The following is a 17507-nucleotide window of genomic DNA, read 5'->3' on the forward strand; positions in this document are numbered from 1 at the left end:
GCAAAACTTGTGGCTTGACTGCATTGCCCTACAGTTTGGACCTCAGTGTGCACCAAAGAGCTGCACTGTAACTACTCCTCTGTGTGGACACTGCAGGTGCAAACTAAAAGATTCCTAGTTCACTTTAACATAGTCCTCTTCAAATGGGATTACATTAAGGTGAACTAGGAACCTTTTAGTTCACATCCACAGTGTCCAGGGGGACTTACAGCACAGCACTTTGGTGCATGCCGCTATTCACAACCCTGTAGTCTGATGTGAGGGGAAATGTGAGGGGATTCTGTGGAGCATGAGAGGTGGAGAACTCTCTTATAGGGTTCTCATCCTCCCTGGAGATCGGTAGCTTGTGATCATAGAAGAGAGGCTTTTTGCTTTTAAATAGGCATTTGCAACAGGACGGTTTCCTACAGAGCCGAGATCTGTGACTTTCCTTGATTTGTGGGCATCAAGACAAAGAATTTTTCTGGCAGCCTGGGCCTTGCATGCAGGAGCGCCGCCAGCTTTTTTGCGCATGTTGCAAATTAATCCAGAGGAAGGCAGACCTCTACGATGCAGTTGCATGGGAGTGGGCAAAAGCAGAACAGCCACACAAGGGGTCTATACATTGGCTCTGCTCACTGTGAAGGAGGCTGCTGGAGGTAGGCTCAGGAACTATTGGCTCCATGCTTAGGTGAAACCCCAGCAAACCGACCAAGGAGCTGAAGGCTGGAACAGTAGTCATGGAAGGGTTGCATTATTATCCCAGTGACTTACCTGCAGGTTGGAGTGGCAAATTCTATTCCCTCCATTCTCAGGCATAGACCTTTAAACTTACCTCCCTGCACAAGTGCAGTTATTCTGTTCAGGAAGTGGTGAATTTCACCCCTAGAGAATACTGATGCATAGATTTAATTTACATGCTCCAGAAATCTAAAAATTCTCCTTTATAAGGTGAAATGAAAAATAACACTAATTATATATAAATTACCAACCAAGCAGTCTTAGGTGTTTTAGATATTGCCATAAAAGAGGTATCTTAGTACTTAGCTTGAAACTGATAATTCACTTTTAAGAATCTACAATTTATGATGTGAAAGGCTTTTATATTTATAATGCATCATAACTAATAATGAAGCCTATACGTTCTCTTTGCCAGGCTTGCAAATTTGTTTCATTTAAAAGGCATTTTGCTATAAAAGGAAGTGCTCTTTCAGAGCTTTAGCCAGTATAATTAATATCATTGCACTTCTATGCATCAACACACTCAAACTGTTGTACTGTAAAATATGACACTTTGCCCCCCTGACTATTAGTCTCTCCCTTTAGTCAAAAGAATTATTAGGTAGATGTTTCTATAGAAATGTATTAATAAAAGTACATGGCAAACTATTTTTTATGTAATATGCATTCCTTGAGGTAGGCTTACAGAAAGGGCAAACTATTGTCTCAAGGATAAGGTAGGTACTTTAATTATTTAATTAATAGCCTTGCATTATGCTAACCCAGATGGAATGTGCATGAGGTAGCCAGATTACAAGCTGTTGAGTGGTTGTTTCTCACTAGGAGAAGTTTATTTTAATAAGAAATAAAAAATCATAAAATAATCTCTGTTCACTAGAGCTGATCAAAGTTTTTGACTAAAATTTTCCCAATGGAAAATGCATTTTGTCAAAATCAACATTTTCCATGGAAAAATGTGGATTTAAATTATGTATTTCAGTGTCCTAACTGATAAATTCAAAATAAAAAAATAATTTGCAACAGAAAATTTAAATGAATTTTTTCATTTCGATGTATTTTTCTTTTGATTTTTGGAAACAAAACATGTTTACTTTTGGTTTTGGGTCTGGTTTTCCCCTACTTCTCTCCCTTTTTTACTTCCCCCAACTTTTTCTGGTGGGAAAGCGTTAAATATAAGAAAGTATGGGGAAAATCTCACTCATCACTGGAAAAAGTTGCCTATCTCTCCCGTCTTAGGTCTCAATCTCTCAGAGAATCCTTCATGGTGTCCCATGGAGAGCGGGTGGAAAGGTGATAAGGCGGCAGCTGACCACCTTTCTTCCACACCAGCATTCCCTGGAAGGTGCTGGGCCAATGGGATCTGCTACCCTGTCTTTAGGCTGGTGGGGTTCTATGTACAAGGATAGGAAGAATGTATTTGTTTGGGTTACAGTGCTTTACTGGTCTGATACCAATACCTGGGGAAGAGTTGATTGTCTTTTACATTCTCCATCCTCTTTATCTATCCCTCTCTCTTTATATATCCCAGTGCCATGCAAGATGCACATCTCCATTCAAACACAACTTTTTCTCACATGTGCTTTTTATGAACATAAGGAGATGATCAAAATTTGCCTCAAAATTTATCTGTCAGCTGTATGCCTCTAGCAAGGTACAAACAAGGATTGCATTCCCATTATTCCTTAGATGCAGCGTAGCTTTAAAACTAGTTCATCACATATATTAGAATTTGAAAGATTAACGTTGTGGAATATATAGATAGAATGCTTGGCTAACTGATGACTAATAGGGCAAGGGGGAACATAATAATATTTGAAAGAGAGGAATTATTTACAATAATAGAAGAGAATATAACTAGGAGTGATGGGATGGTGAAATTAAGAGTAGGAAACTTGGCTGAATATCAAGAAGTTCCTGAAAGTGAGTTGTATTAGTCTGTGGAATAAATCTCCTGAGAGAGCTGGCAGAAGCCCTGTTACTTGGCTCATTTAAAACTAGACTGGATAAAACATTAGTGACGATCCAAAAGGAAGAAATCCTGCAGTATCTGGAGTGGTAGGTAGGATGGATGAGATGACCTGCTGGGCCTTTTCCATTGCAAGATTCTATATTCTGAAGGAGAGCTTGCCATATACGGACATTCCTTATCAACTGCCAACGGTAACTTCAAATCTATTATTGGTAACATTTCTCAGAAACATCCCTACTTGCAATCAATAATGGGATTGCACAGGTGTAACTTGTAGCAAATGTTGGCCTAATAACATTAATTTAATGAGTGGATTATTGAATAAAATAAAATAAAATGTCTTATAGGCTCTCTCATTCTCCAATATAATGTTGTGCTAGATAGCCGAGAAGGCACTTCCGGTCTATAATTCTATTCTCCTTGGCTTATGACTTCCTCAGAATTGCCTATTGGGAGGACTTTTCTCATTCCAAGCTCAGAAGTGAAATTATTTTATGTTGTTAAAGTTTAGTCTTTTTTTGCAATTTTTGAGTTATCTGGTTATGAAAAATAACAGTGGACTAGTGAAAAACTTGTTAGGAAGCCTGACTGCTGCTGAGATGACGTAAACTTAGTCAGTATTCGGACGTCCAAACTTGTAGGGCCAAGTCTTCTGGTAGAGTAAACCACATAGCTCCACTGAAGTCAATGAAGCTAAATCAATTTACTCTAGTGGAGGATCTGGCCCATAATGCTGGAAAAGAAATGTGGACTTTGCAGTGTTTGAAAAACACAGTTAACTTCATTTACTTCATTTCTTAACTATCAGTGAATGCAGAAAATATACTGTATACATTATTTTTGAAACTCAGTTAATAGCTCAGAGTGTAGATAATTCCAGGTATTCAGGGAGGATATATAAATATTCATGCATCCTAGCTTTTAATTCCTCCTTGTATGTCTCTCTGAATTACTATTCCTACCTGTAAAATGGCATAAGGAGTTCCACCATGTGTGTCAGTTTTTCTGCCGGGGCCCATTTTCAAAGTCGGTGTCCTGACTAGAGTGTACTGCAACCTACAGAGCATGTAGTATTTGAAATTGGGACCATTGGAGCCCAGCAGTTGGGACACCAGACTTGCTGAGTCTCTTCTGATGCTTAAGGTATACAATTATGACCCTGACCATTAGGAGGTTTACCAACAGAAACTGGAAATCTGGGAGATAATCTGAGAGGATCTGGTTCAAATTCTGTAGTCCTTAATCAAGCAAATATTTGAATCAGGTAAAACTCCCGGAGTCTTCAATGGGAGTTTTGCTCAATCAAGGGTTGCAGAATTTAAGACTGTTTTTGACAAACTATTAAATCTAAGAAACATTTTAGCTTCAAAATAAATAACTCACGTCGTTTTAAACAGGAATTTAGACTTTTGGGAAAGAACCATGAATTTTCTCCAAAGCACTGTATCAATCACTAATAACAAACTATTATAACACTCCTAGTGTATTCTAATGGAACACCATATGCTGCATTCAGGAACTGAAAACTACAACAATCAAGCCAAATTATTTCAAGGTAGAAAGAATACTCACCTTCCATCAAATGTGATAATGTGTGGATCAGTGAAAGAGTAGCAGTTTCCTGTTGGGAGGTCTTGAACTGTGACCTGGTTAATATAAAATGTGTAATGAATACAATTTATGTAGCAGTTTCTCTTCTTTGTTTTCCCTCACAAAACTTTATGGGTAGCATTCAAGGGTCAAGTACAAACTGAAATCTGACTTATAAAGCATGATGCAGAATGGGTACAGAATAGACTTCCTTTTTAAACAATTGAGTTTAATCACATACTGCCTGGGAGCTGGGTATACTATTATTTCACCTACCTCTGTTTATTGTATTTCTTTACCCTGTTTGGTAAAAGAGAAGCTTTTCCTACTAAAATTCCCATTAATAAGCAGAACCCCGCCTAGAAATTACCAAGAGTGTAGAACACTTATTAAATCACAATAATTTTAAAGCCTGAGGTCTGGCTTAATTATGGATAATTAGCATGTTTTAGTAGCCTGTACTACTACAGGTCCATAGGTTTGACCTTAATTTTATGGTTCATATTTTGAATATTTAATTCATTTAATGCAGACTGTGGACCAGGATCTGAGATCAGTTACAGTGTAAATCCAGAGTAAACCCTTCCTGGTGTCAAGGAATCAGTGCAGTCTCCCTTAACTTCAAGGTTGCGGGAACCATCAAAATTGGGTGAAAGATAAAGGGCTGTACTAAGGCTTCTCTCAGTTACAGCAGTGTAAAACTATCTTAAGTTAGATCAGCAATAACCCCTAAGAATTTCAGCCATCTGGGAGCAGAAATGACATGAAGAGTCAGGAACCCGTGGAGATATTATGCCTGCAAAAACTAGGAGAAGACCCAATGCCTCCAGTGATGCTGGGGGGGAACAAACTTACTTGTGGCACTTGCTACACCTGCGTCCTGTAGGGGTCCTTTGCATCCCCCATCCACTGGACAGAGAGACAAGACTATTGCCACATTGCTGCCCAAAAGGTGCTTCTTGGTGAAGGTATATTGCATAATATAATATCCAATTCTCACCTTGATAATGTAGAATCAGAGTGTGCTATTTGTAGTGCAAAGGGCCCCATTTGCACTGGGGGAAGAATGAGCCATATGTGACACCCCTTTATGGGATGAAACATGCTCCCATACATGCAGCCAGCCTACCCCCATTCTCTGGCCGTGACAGTCTACTCTTTGCTTGCTCTGTCTATCTGCTCCCAGAGGGAGGCATCTTAGGTGCAAACTCTGCACTCCATCAGGAACCCAGAAATGCAGTTCAAATAGTTCTGACATGGGGTGTGAAGCAGGAGGAAAAGGTGGAGGGTCCTTGCGCCTCCCTTTGTCACTATGCAGCCATGTGGAATCAGGCATAATGTAGTCTTTAGGAATAGGGGTGATTTTAAATAATGGATTAACGGGAGAAGGCGGGCTTCTCTCATGGAGATGAGCCCCTCAAATGAAGAGTTTGTACTTTTGCATATATATCATCAGCCTTGTGGTGATGCCACTCTGACACCTCATGTACGCTGGCCACCCACAGGTGTTAGAGTTCACCCCTTGAGGAATGCAGAAGTGAAGTCCTCAGTGAAAAATGTTTTGGCCTGACGTCAAATATAGTTGTATCTACCAAAAATGGTGTAAAAGAATTTTCTCTATTAACACCATCACCACATCCCAACTCACTCTCTCTCTCCAGCTCTTTTAATTACCGAATCAATGCAAAGAGTGCAGTATATTTGCTTCCTAGGTAGTGGGGACCTGAATTTCTCTCAAATCGTTCTGCACACTTCAGCCATTCCATTTCCAGATAAATTTGGAGATTTATTAGGAAGCCTGCAGTATCCAAAGACTATTTTGATTTTAATATATCATGCTGAAGTTTTTCTTGGCTACGCTGGCGGAGGTGTTTAACATTAATGCTTCTAATTGCTTGCAAAACATCAACAGTAAAGTGAGATTTTTTTTGTTCTTGGAAGCTTGCTTTACTAGGATCAAATTTAATTTATTTTTTAAATAGTTAATTTAACTTTACATTTGCTCAGTTCTCATGTTTTAATAGAAACATGAATGCCATCAAAAATTAATACATGTTTGATTGCATTGAGCTAACTGCATTGCATTTGTGTTGAACTAGATTAAAGGTGCCTTTATCATCATAAGGACAATATTTAAAATATTTAATATAAAGACTATATTGAGGAAGAAAGGAAATGTACACACCTTTGTAATTATACTTTTTAAAGATACAAATACAGTACTCTGGATCTAATTTTGATCTCACTTCCTCCAGTGTAAATCAGGCAAAACTCCATTGAAATCATTAAGATGATACCATTGTATAGCCATGGTAAGTGAGAATAGAATCAGTGTCACTCTTTGGGTCTTGAGGTAAATGATGCACATAAATCAGGACCAAGTTCATTAATCAGTATGTCTTCTATTGGTAAAAATACGCTACATTGGATTTGCCACCTCTTTGTGAACTCTAGTTGAGTGATAGGTATGTTCTGACACTGTGGTCCTTTTAGTCTATCACATCATAATACCACTGTGGACTTCTATCAGAGCTCTCATCTGAGAATCAACAGGCCACAAACAGTGGGCCAAATTGTGTGTGCCTCACTCACTTGAACAGGCCTCCTGAAGCAAATGTAACTAAAGGAAGCAGGATTTGGCTCATTAATTAATTCTCATTATATTAATAATGCCCATTTTGTACATGGATAAACAGAGATACAGAGAGGTTAAGTGCCTCATTAGAGGCCTCATAATTACTGGCAGAGCTGAAAATAGAACACCTAAGTCCTGACTCTCAGTCCCCTTCTCAAATTACCAGGCCACTCTCCAACCCTTTATTTATTTTGTTGTTCAGTGTGGCAGTGGGGAATCATAACCAACAGAAGTGTTCTTGCAGGGAAGCTTTGCCTTTGCTTCGCTCTATGAACCACAATCTAAATGTGGGTTATGTGCTCTTTTGGAATTTCTTCCCCTGAGTGTTTTCTTTTCCTCCTAAAGAATTGATAGTTCCAAACTGGCCCTCTCTCCTCCCAAAACACACACACATACAAATGTGATTGTGTGTAGAATCCAGCTGTTGGCCCTACTGATGCTGGCTGATAATCAAAACAAACCGGTTAAAGCAAAACACTCCACAGATTAATTTCTTTGGCATATTAAGTCACTGTGCTGAGTTAATGTGCTCACAATGAAGAAGTTTATACAGCTAAGACTTATTGCCTTCCCCCCGCCCCCGTCCCTTCATAGCAAAACTCCCACTGAAGTTTGCCATGTTTTCCAAGTTATTTGAGTAACCAACCTTTACATCCTTTGGTGCATACGCTCTCCAGAGTAGTTCGCTCCTTGTGACTGGCTCAGCTCTGATATAGCTGATGCGGTCTCCATCCTGGGCAAAGTCTGTCACAGCTGTCACAGTGAGTGAGGCTCTTGCACAACTGCCTTCTGTACAGGGCATATGCAGGAGATCCACTTGGCATGTCGAAAGGGCTATGTTTGAGGGCCCCAGTAATAAGTTATCTAAAATGTACAGGAACATTGCGCCTGAGAAAAGATATTACATGGTTGTCCCCACCATCTTTACTGTCAGACATAAATGTTCTACTTTCAGAAACACACATTAATTGAAACCACATGGGTTTTGTGTGAAAACTGTTGTTATGACTAACTTGATCTGATATCGCTATGCAAATGGTCACTGCATTTCTTCTTGCGATAGATGTTTTTATGAAGACCCAGTTGCATGCCTTTATAGTCACAGCTGCAAATATATTCTCAAGTGACACTCTTATCTATATGGGGAAGAGCCCATGGGATGAAGATGAATAATTCTCATGACTAGGAATAAGACTGTTTCAGGAAGATGCACTTGCCAAGGTACTTACAAAATTATCATCAGTTTATGCCTGAGACAAAGGATGGTGCAGTGGTTAGGGTCCTAGCCTAAGATTTGAGAGACCTAGGTTCAACTTCCTGCTCTGCCACAGACTTTCTGTGGGACCGTGGGCAAGTGCCTCAGTTCTCCATCTATAAATTGGAGATAATAGCACTTCCCTACTTACAGTCAGATTCTGAGGATAAATACTTTCAAAGATTAAGAGCTGCTCTGATACTTAGGTAACGGGAGCTTGACAAGCACCTAACATAGTCAGAAAAGTGCTGGAGACCTGGGAAGTGAATCTGGCTGCTCACAGAGCAGGTGAGGCAATGACATTGTAAGATTAGTCATGCAGCTCTGCCACTGTGCTTCAGCTCTTACTTAAAATGACCTCCTCTAGGGGTGAGAGGGTAGCTGCCTTCATACCTTTTCAGTTCTTAGCCTCAATTTTAAAGTCACAAATCTGGGGTCCTGTTAGTGCCATCTATTGTGTTTTTTTTCATATGGACACTTATCCACTAAGAACTGGTTTGAGACAGAGTTGCTGCCTCTGAGGGACAAAAATCTGGGACATCGAAGATGTTCCTGAGAGCCATTAAACTGAACTGTTGGCAATATGTACTGAGCAACTTTACAGGTTTCCAGGGACAGCTACCACAAAAAAAGGGCAATCCTGGGAAAGCCTGTATAGGTGGCAGCCTTACTCTGAGATCACCACTTTTTTCACAGAGGATACTAAATAGCCACTGGATTGTAATAATAACCACCTACTCTGGATTTGAAATATGTAGCCCAAAGTGATCCATTCAAAAGCCCAATGGTTTCTTTGAACACACAAGGGAAAATTGTGGCCCTATTGAAGTCAACAGAAGATTTGCCATTGACTTCAGTGGGGCCAGGATTTCACACAGTTTCCACAATCTGAGCCAACACCTACAGTATGATAAGAAATGTTGGGAATTGGATTAATTTGGTAAAAACAAAGCAATTATTCATAATTCATGGATTTGCTTCTTAATTTATATTCAGCTGGTGTAAAAATATGCAAACGTATTTCCAAATAATCAGTATTTCATGCCTTATTGAAAAGTCCTATACAATGTAACTGAGATTAAACCCACAGATTCTATACAAATTGAACTATGGCATTTAATAGAGAAGTATCTCTGATATCAAATGCTTAAGGGCTGGCTTACAATTGTATAGCAAAGTTCTGGATCATTTTCAAGTTTTTTTTAGTCAGTTAAACAGAAGCTTTCCATAAAGGACAGTTATTGCCATTGTAGCCATGTGAGGTTTGCTCACTACCCAGAACAGAAGTTTAAAATCAAACAAAATAATCTTGTCAAAATAACAGAGATACACATAAAACAAGCGGCACAACAACAGCTCTGTTGTGTCCTCGGATTCATTATATTATCTAAACCTAGAGAGATATTTCTATGCTTTTAATTGGCTTTCTCAATGCTTATTACCTACATAATTAACACAACAGTGGTGTTAAATGGACTCAACTCGACACGGAGTTTGTTATTTAATTTCTTTTAGCATAAATGAATAAAAACTAAAATAGCCTTTATTTCCAATGTGTAGGACTGTGGCCAATTTAAATCTTACAGTATTTAAAAGGCCGTAGCTTTCTTTCAAACAAAAAACAAATGCAACTAAAGCACTGAATAAACATCCTTGCAAAGTACATATGCATACATAAAGCAGAAGATGTTTATAGACATTTAGCATCTCAGTTGAACATATGTGGCCCAATGACACACAGACAAACAGCCTCAGGGTGGACCAATCAAGGGCAATAGTTGGTTATTAGTTTAAATTGCATAAATGAGATGATTAAAAGGGACAGAAACTTGCCACTTCTGTAACAGCTTCTTTCCAAGGCTAGTTAATTGTACAGTTGTATCTCCATCTCTGCACCTCTCAGCACCAACTTGTCAAGTTCATTAACACATTGAAAATAAATCTACTTCTGGAAACTTTCTCGGTCAGTCTCCCTTAGAATATTAAGAGACTGATAAAACATGCAGTGAAAAGGGAGTGGGCCCCTGCCAAGCAAGTTTGTATTAGATGCTAACTTTGGCAGAATAGCTTCTGCAGTCTTGTTAGCTCACTGCCCATAAATTTGCCATCAGCCAGATTTTCAAAGCTGCCTAACTTCCTCTGGTGCTTTTGAAAATTCCACTAGGTGCCTATCTGCATTTTTACACACCTAAATACCTTTACTAATCTGGCCCTGTGAGTTTAAAGAATGCTCACTTGGTAGGCTGACACAGCCAGGCAGCCAAGAGGAATATGCGGAACAGTGCACCACTAAGTCACGAGCAAATTCAAACCACTCCATGTATGGAAGCCAACACAGCTGCTGAAACCACAAGGTACAGTTCATCTTAGATCACTGAATTATGTTCTCATTTTGAATGCCTTTTTATCCCCTTTGTTGTCTGTGCTTGTGCTGAGGATTGGGAGGAAAAGGAGAGGGATTTCAGCTCATTGAAGTGAATGTTTCTGAACATCAGGGAGATTAAAAAAGGATGAGAAGAAAGAGTGGGGTGGTAGATTGAACCTCAGCAGAGGATTATTGATTTTTTTTGTTTTGTTTTAGGAGAAGTTCTATATAATGTATATGTCAGCAGCTGATTAAATGGGGAAGGCAAAGATCTGGGGAGAAATCCTGGCCTTATTTAAGTCTAGGGGAACTTTGCCATTGATTTCAATGGGTCCAGGATTTCACCCGTGAAGCAGGGGTTGTTTAAAAAATTCTCACCGGTGGTAAAACCAGCACATAGCAAAAATCCCAGAGCTTATGTGTTGTTTTGCCTTGAGTTTTTAAGATGAGGTGCTACATTTAACAGGTGGACAAATGCTCTGGTGGGCCTGATTGTGATCCTGTCTCCAAAAGCAACACCCATTGACTTCAAGGGAACAGCATACACTGGAGGACAGCAGAATTAGTCCCTTGATAGAAAAAGTTTTTGGTTGTTAGATGATGAAAATGGAAAATGAAAATCCATAATTTCTGGATGTGAGCAGAATTACATCACTCTGACCTTGGAAAAAATATTTGCTAATTAAGATGGCAAAATGTTTCTTTAGATAAAATTTGCTAACATTCCCAAGCAAACAACTTAGAAAGTGATCAATAGTATGTCACAAAAATTAATGCAGTGTTGTTTTTGCCATGTTGGTCCCAGGATATGAGAGAGACAAGCTCTGTGGAGCTTGAAAGATTGCCTCTTTCACCAACAGAAATTGGTCAAAAAAAGATATTACCTCACCCACCTTGTCACTATCATGTTCCAGTCCACCAAAAACCCCCAAACAAATGAAAACCAGAAAACAAACCAACAAAAAAAACCCTTTATATTTTCATTTTCTAGAAAAGGAATGTAATGTAGAACTAATTCTTGATATTTTTAAAAGGGAAAGACTATTACATTCCTAACTTCCACACCCTTCTTAGGGTATGTACTGATACTGGGAAAATTAGGTTATATGGGATACAAAACAATATCTGTAATGTTTCATGATTTTCTTCTCCGTCCAAAAGTCTTTGAGATCCTGATGGTGCAAAGACTTAAAAATATGTATAACGTTACATAGATGAATAGTCCCACTGAAGTCAATTGGACTCCTCAAGTGTGTAGAACTGAGGCTTTATAGCGTAGGCTCTTTGGGATACTGACGGGACCTAACCATATGTTTCTAACTTAAATAAAATCACAATTTATCCAGAAAAAGATGCAAAATCTGTTCAGTGATTTATTTATTTATTATTGATCCAGCTCTTGAATTATCTGAGGATGATGTTCTGAGTGACCATCAATAAGTGACGAGATTGTTCTGAGTGTCACTCTGGTTAAGAACCATTCAGGATGGTTGTAATGCTATATTATAAACCTAAATGTTTTAAAAAATCCTTTTATTTATCATTATTTCTCTAATAAATCACAATGAACTATGATGTAGCTGTTATTGAAATTGCTTAATGTACCGGCAACAAACCATGAGTGATTTTCTCATCTACTTTGTTTTAGAAGCTAACATGCTATTTAGTTTTTTCAACCTTTCAACATTATCTAAATGTTGTAATTTCCCTTTAAATTCATTGGATCATATAAGTTGCAAAAAGTACATAGTCACAATGAATTAACTACAATGTACAAAACTCTTACCAGAATCTTCAGTTTTCAGCTGTAAAGTAATTTTACAGATGTCACCTTGACCTTGGCAGATAATAGGTACAGTACTTAGAATGGTCAAAACATGTTCTTTGTCATCCTCTGAAATTTGTAATGACTCTGGTGTAAACTGGAAGTAAAATAGATGATCAATCTTAGATAAAGATGATAGAAAAATAAGGCAAAATTGATATTTCTGAAACATAAAAAATGATTTTTTCTTTTTAACCAAATAAATTTACAAATTCATTATCATAATTTCTGATAACGTAATCATTGTCTCTAATTTCAAAAGGTAAAATTGCTTGTTAAGCTTTTACAGTATGTTCAGGAATTAGGAAACTATTTGCAGTTGTCATCAGTAGTCTGTAACAGTTTCTTATTTCCTGGTCTGAAAAGAATCTTAAAAAAGTAAAAAGTCCTGAAAACAATAGGATAGCATGGAATTTTTTTTTTTCAGTATCACTTTAAAAAAAGAACTAGTTACTGTGCACGGAGAGGTATATTTTCACTGATCATGGGCTAGAGTGTGACAGTACCACAAGCCCTGCATATGAGGGGGCACACTGGTGCACTGCCCCAGGAGCAGGGCAGTTCAGTACAGTTCCCTCCTTGTTCCCTGTTCTTGCACCAGGGGAAAAGAATCTGTTAGTAGCTCATACATGAAGCAGATTAGTTCCCCTTCTATGCCAGCATAGCTCTACTGTCTTGTGCATTCCAGAGCAAAGCCAAGACTCCAGCCACTCCCCACTCCCTCCTTGTCCATCTTCTCTGGTGGCTAGTACACAGCACTCTTACCCTTGCCCATCTGAACCCAATGTCTGGGTAGTGCATATGTGTGAGCTGGGGCTATCTCCCTTTAATGCCCCTGCATGGGTGTGTACCCCAAGAAACAATCTGGCTCTGCATAATTATGTATTTCATTTATACAGGACAATGCTTTTCACTACTAAGGATCCAAGTGTGTTTTGTGATAACTTGTGGGTCGAATTCTGCTTTTGGTTACACTAGATCAGCTCCTATTGACTACAGGGGGAACTGTGCACATTTATCTAGGGGCAGATCTGGGATCTTTATACATTGGTTGCTCATAAAAATGCTCCTATTTTGCCTTTGATAACTAAAAACCATTACCAGGGTACTTGCAGTATTCTCTGTAATTAGTATAGGTAAATCCTAGAGAATAATGTGAATACAAAAGCAGTACTACAAGACATGGCCACTGGACCAAAGATCATTCAAAATTGATTTGAAAACAATATTTTGGTTGGAAACAACTACCAAATCCATTCTCTATCATTCTATACTGCAGCCATCAAAGTGGTATCTAATAACCTTACAAAATTAAATAATCTAAATAAGGCAGTCTACCCATAAGCATTATTTTTCAGTCTCTTCCCTTGACCTTATCCAGGTGTTTGTTAGAACTTCATTTTTCTCTTCTCATCCTTAAGTCTGAATGCAGTGACATTCTGACTTAAATTCAAAGACTTTAAGGCCAGAAGAGACCACCATAATCATCTAGTCTGAGCTCCTGCACATTACAGGCCACAGACACTCACCCATCCACACCTGTAAGAGACCCATAACCTCTGGCTGAGTTACTCAAGTCATCAAATCTTGACTTAAAGACTTCAAGTTACAGAGAATCCATCATTTACTCTATTTCAAACCAGCAAGTGAGTCATGCCCCATGCTGCAGAAGAAGGCAAAAACAAACAAACGAAGAAAAACGCAGGGTCTCTGTCAATCTGATCTAGGGGAAAACTTCTTCCCAGCCCCAAATTTGGTGATCTGTTAGATCATGAGTATGTTGGCAAGCCCCAGTAGCCAGACACTTGGAAAAGAATTCTCTGTAGTAACTCAGAGTCCTCCCCATCTAGTGTCCCATCACCAGCCACTGGAGACATTTGCTAACAGCCATTGCGGATGGACCATATGCCATTGTAGGCTACCTAATCATACCATCCCCTCCATAAACTTATCAAGTTCAGTCTTGAAACAGGTGAGGTTTTTTGCCGCCACTACTCCTTTTGGAAGGCTGTTCCAGAACTTTACTCCTCTAATGGTTAGAAACCTTCATCTAATTTCAAGCTTAAACTTGTTGGTGGCCAGTGTATATTCATTTGGTTTTGTGCCAACATTGTCCCTTAATGTAAATAACTCCTTTCCCTCCCTGGTGTTTATCCTTCTTATGTATTTATAGAGAGCAATCATTTCTCCACTCAACCTTCATTTTGTGAGGCTAAACAAGCCAACCTCCGTAAGTCTCCTCTCATAAAGTAGTTTCTCCATTCTTCCGATCATCCTAGTAGCCCGTCTCTGCACCTGTTCCAGTTTGAATTCATCTTTCTTAAACATGGGAGACCAGGACTGCACGCAGTATTCCAGGTGAGATCTCACCAATGACCACGTCACACTGGTGGCTCATAGTCATCCTGTGATCAACCAATACCCCCAAGTCTTTCTCTTCTGTCTCTTCCAACTGATAAGTCTCCAGTTTATAGCAAAAATTCTTGTTGTTTAGTCCCAAAGTGCATGACCCTGCACTTCACACTATTAAATGTTGTCCCATTTCCATTACTCCAGTTTTCAAGATCAGCCAAATCTTCCTGTATTATGTTACAATCCTTCTTTGTATTGGCAATACTTCTCAATTTAGTGTCACCTGCAAATTTTATTAGTGCATTGCCACTTTTTTGTGCCAGGGTCATTAAAGAAAATGTTAATAAAGATTGGTCCCAAGACCAATCCCTGAGGAACTCCACTAGTAACCTCCCTGCAGCCTGATAGTTCACCTTTCAGCATGACCCATTGTAGTCTCCCCTTCAGCCAGTTCCTTACCCACCTTTTAAGTCTCATATTAATCACCATCTACTCCAATTTAACTAAATATTTCCATGTAGAACTATATCAAATTATTTTCTGAAATCCAGGTAGATTAGATCCACTGCACATAGGTCTGTCACTCCTAACCTTGTACATAGTCACTGGAATGCATCTGGACATGTGCTAGAAGGTGCATGAAGCACTTTTGCATACTTTTTATGTTCTGACAGTGTCAGCACCTAGACACTACTGTGAATGCTTTAGAAAGGCTTATAGAATGGCATGTAATTTATTAAGACATTTTCTCACTGGGCATGTAGAAGCTACATTAATTATGATCAAGTCCTATTTTCTTGTGTATTGTGTTCCAGAGTATGTTGGTTAATATTCAAATATTCTTCAGTGACATGCTGGATAAGTGCAGTAAATCAAGGACATCTGCATTACCTTAATCCCTGCATAGAATCCATCGCTCTCTTCAGGCAATGACTGCTGATCAGGAGAGTCCCTCATAAAAGCAGTGACAGTGCAAAAGATCTGTAATAAATAAATAGCTTTACTTGAAATAAAGCAGAAGTGAAACATAGTTATGCATCTTGGTGGTGGTTGTTTTTACCTCTAGAACTGACTTTTTTAGGGGTTGTTGTTTGATCATATTTGTAAACCCTAAGGAGTTAAGGTATTTTTGATCCATTTATTAAAAAAAAGGAGTTTAGGGTCCCAGTCTCAGCGATTAATAGCACTTAACACTTGTGTAGCACTTTCAGATCTCCAAGCATGTTATAAAGGCGAGTATTATCATCCTATTCGAGGGAGGCTGATTCAGGAGCTGAAACAACATGTGGAAGGTCAGTGTAGTCCAGTGATAGGGGCCAAGAATAGAACCTAGTTTGCAGACCACTGCCCTATCCACTGGCTCTCACAGCCTCCTTTTAGTCCATATTTTTGAGGCTATATTTTAAGTTGGACTGGCCTCACAATCATCCACCTTCAGAAATAGTCTCAGCATCATTAAAGCCCTTTGTGACAGATGCTTTGGAAACATGGAATATTCAAAGACTATTTTATCTATATTATAAATGTTATATAGATCTTTATGGGCATGCTGTGGCTTGTATTCCTGGATCAATGGGTGAGCTAAAAGATGTTTCCTGCAGGAACTAAAGTCAGTGGGGTGTAATTAATGCAAATCCCCAATCCTGAAAAAAATCAGGCAGGACACAAGTCCTTTTGACACTTTACCCCTTAGGGAAATACCATATCCCGGGTTGACCATTTCAAGATGCCTAAGAATGCAAAGGACTTGAGATCGTATATGTGGGAGAGGGATCACTCACCTTCAATACAGAAATGACACGAGATTGTGATCAAGAGAGACAGGCCCTGCAGAAAGGATCTGAAGAACTTTAAAACCTACCCAGGTCTCTGTGTGGAAGATGGGTAACTATCTGCTAAACTAGACATGTGTACAAGCTGTTTATTGTTTTTATGACATGTTTTTTCTGTGATGATTTTGTTCTGGCTAGTATTTTGCTATATGGAAGCTGGCTGGTTACTGGTGAACCCTGTCATTGCCCTTGAGACAACAGGCGTGTACGTGCTGAACTAGTTAGACCTTGTGAGGCGATCTGCAGGAGTCTGCAGACTAATTCCCCAGTCTGGAGGGAGAGGGTTGCGGGATCCTGCCCCAAGAAAGGTAATGGCTAGAGGCCTGAGACTTAAGTGGGGTTCCCTTACAGAGTCCAGGAGGGGGTCAGAGGTACAGTTACCTCAGGAACTATGACACCCTCTTTATGTGTTGTCTCACGTCCTGATCATGAGAAGCTGCGTACTCCATTTTGCCTGATGTATTATAAAAGTGTTATCTAAATGATAAAGACATGTCAACAAGGTTTATCTTTTAAAAAGCACAATGTATCAGGCCAATTATGTTTTATTCCTAGGACAGTCAGGCAACCTTTTTCTCTGCTGAGGCCGCACACTCTCTACTATCCTATTTTTTTTTAAATAAACGGTTTCTTGTTTCAGAAAACCAAAACTGCAAACCCCATTCCTTTGAGCACAAGATTACACAATACAAATATCCCTTAAAACAAACTACAACAGAATACTAGGCTGTAGTTATTAATTTCTGGTTACTCCTCATCACTGCAATAACAGATTGTGACTCACTAAATCAATTCCAGACTTTCAACAGTAACCCGGCAGGGGAGCTAGGCTCATCTATCTTATTTGGTATTATGAGTAAGCTTCTTTGGTCTGATTATCAGAAGAACTCAGTACTTTGGTTGTGTTATTTCATCCAGAAGTGTCACATTGGTAGCTACTGGGTTCTGAGCACTTTTGGAAAAT

At 39.0% G+C, this 17507-nt stretch overlaps 1 protein-coding gene across 1 annotated transcript in view; it reads right to left on the minus strand.

The window, feature by feature from the left end:
- The window catches only part of LOC135885737 (von Willebrand factor D and EGF domain-containing protein-like), a 253396-nt gene that overhangs the window by 143341 nt on the left and 92548 nt on the right, over window positions 1–17507 (minus strand). Inside the window, exons 6-9 of the mRNA XM_065413644.1 lie at window positions 15603–15692; window positions 12321–12456; window positions 7561–7778; window positions 4262–4335 (exon numbers count right to left, since the gene is read on the minus strand). Coding sequence (XP_065269716.1) covers window positions 4262–4335; window positions 7561–7778; window positions 12321–12456; window positions 15603–15692 — 518 coding nt within the window. The remainder of the gene's footprint in view (window positions 1–4261; window positions 4336–7560; window positions 7779–12320; window positions 12457–15602; window positions 15693–17507) is intronic.

The sequence above is a fragment of the Emys orbicularis genome, chromosome 11 (assembly GCF_028017835.1).
Source record: "Emys orbicularis isolate rEmyOrb1 chromosome 11, rEmyOrb1.hap1, whole genome shotgun sequence".
Classification (NCBI taxonomy): domain Eukaryota; kingdom Metazoa; phylum Chordata; order Testudines; family Emydidae; genus Emys; species Emys orbicularis.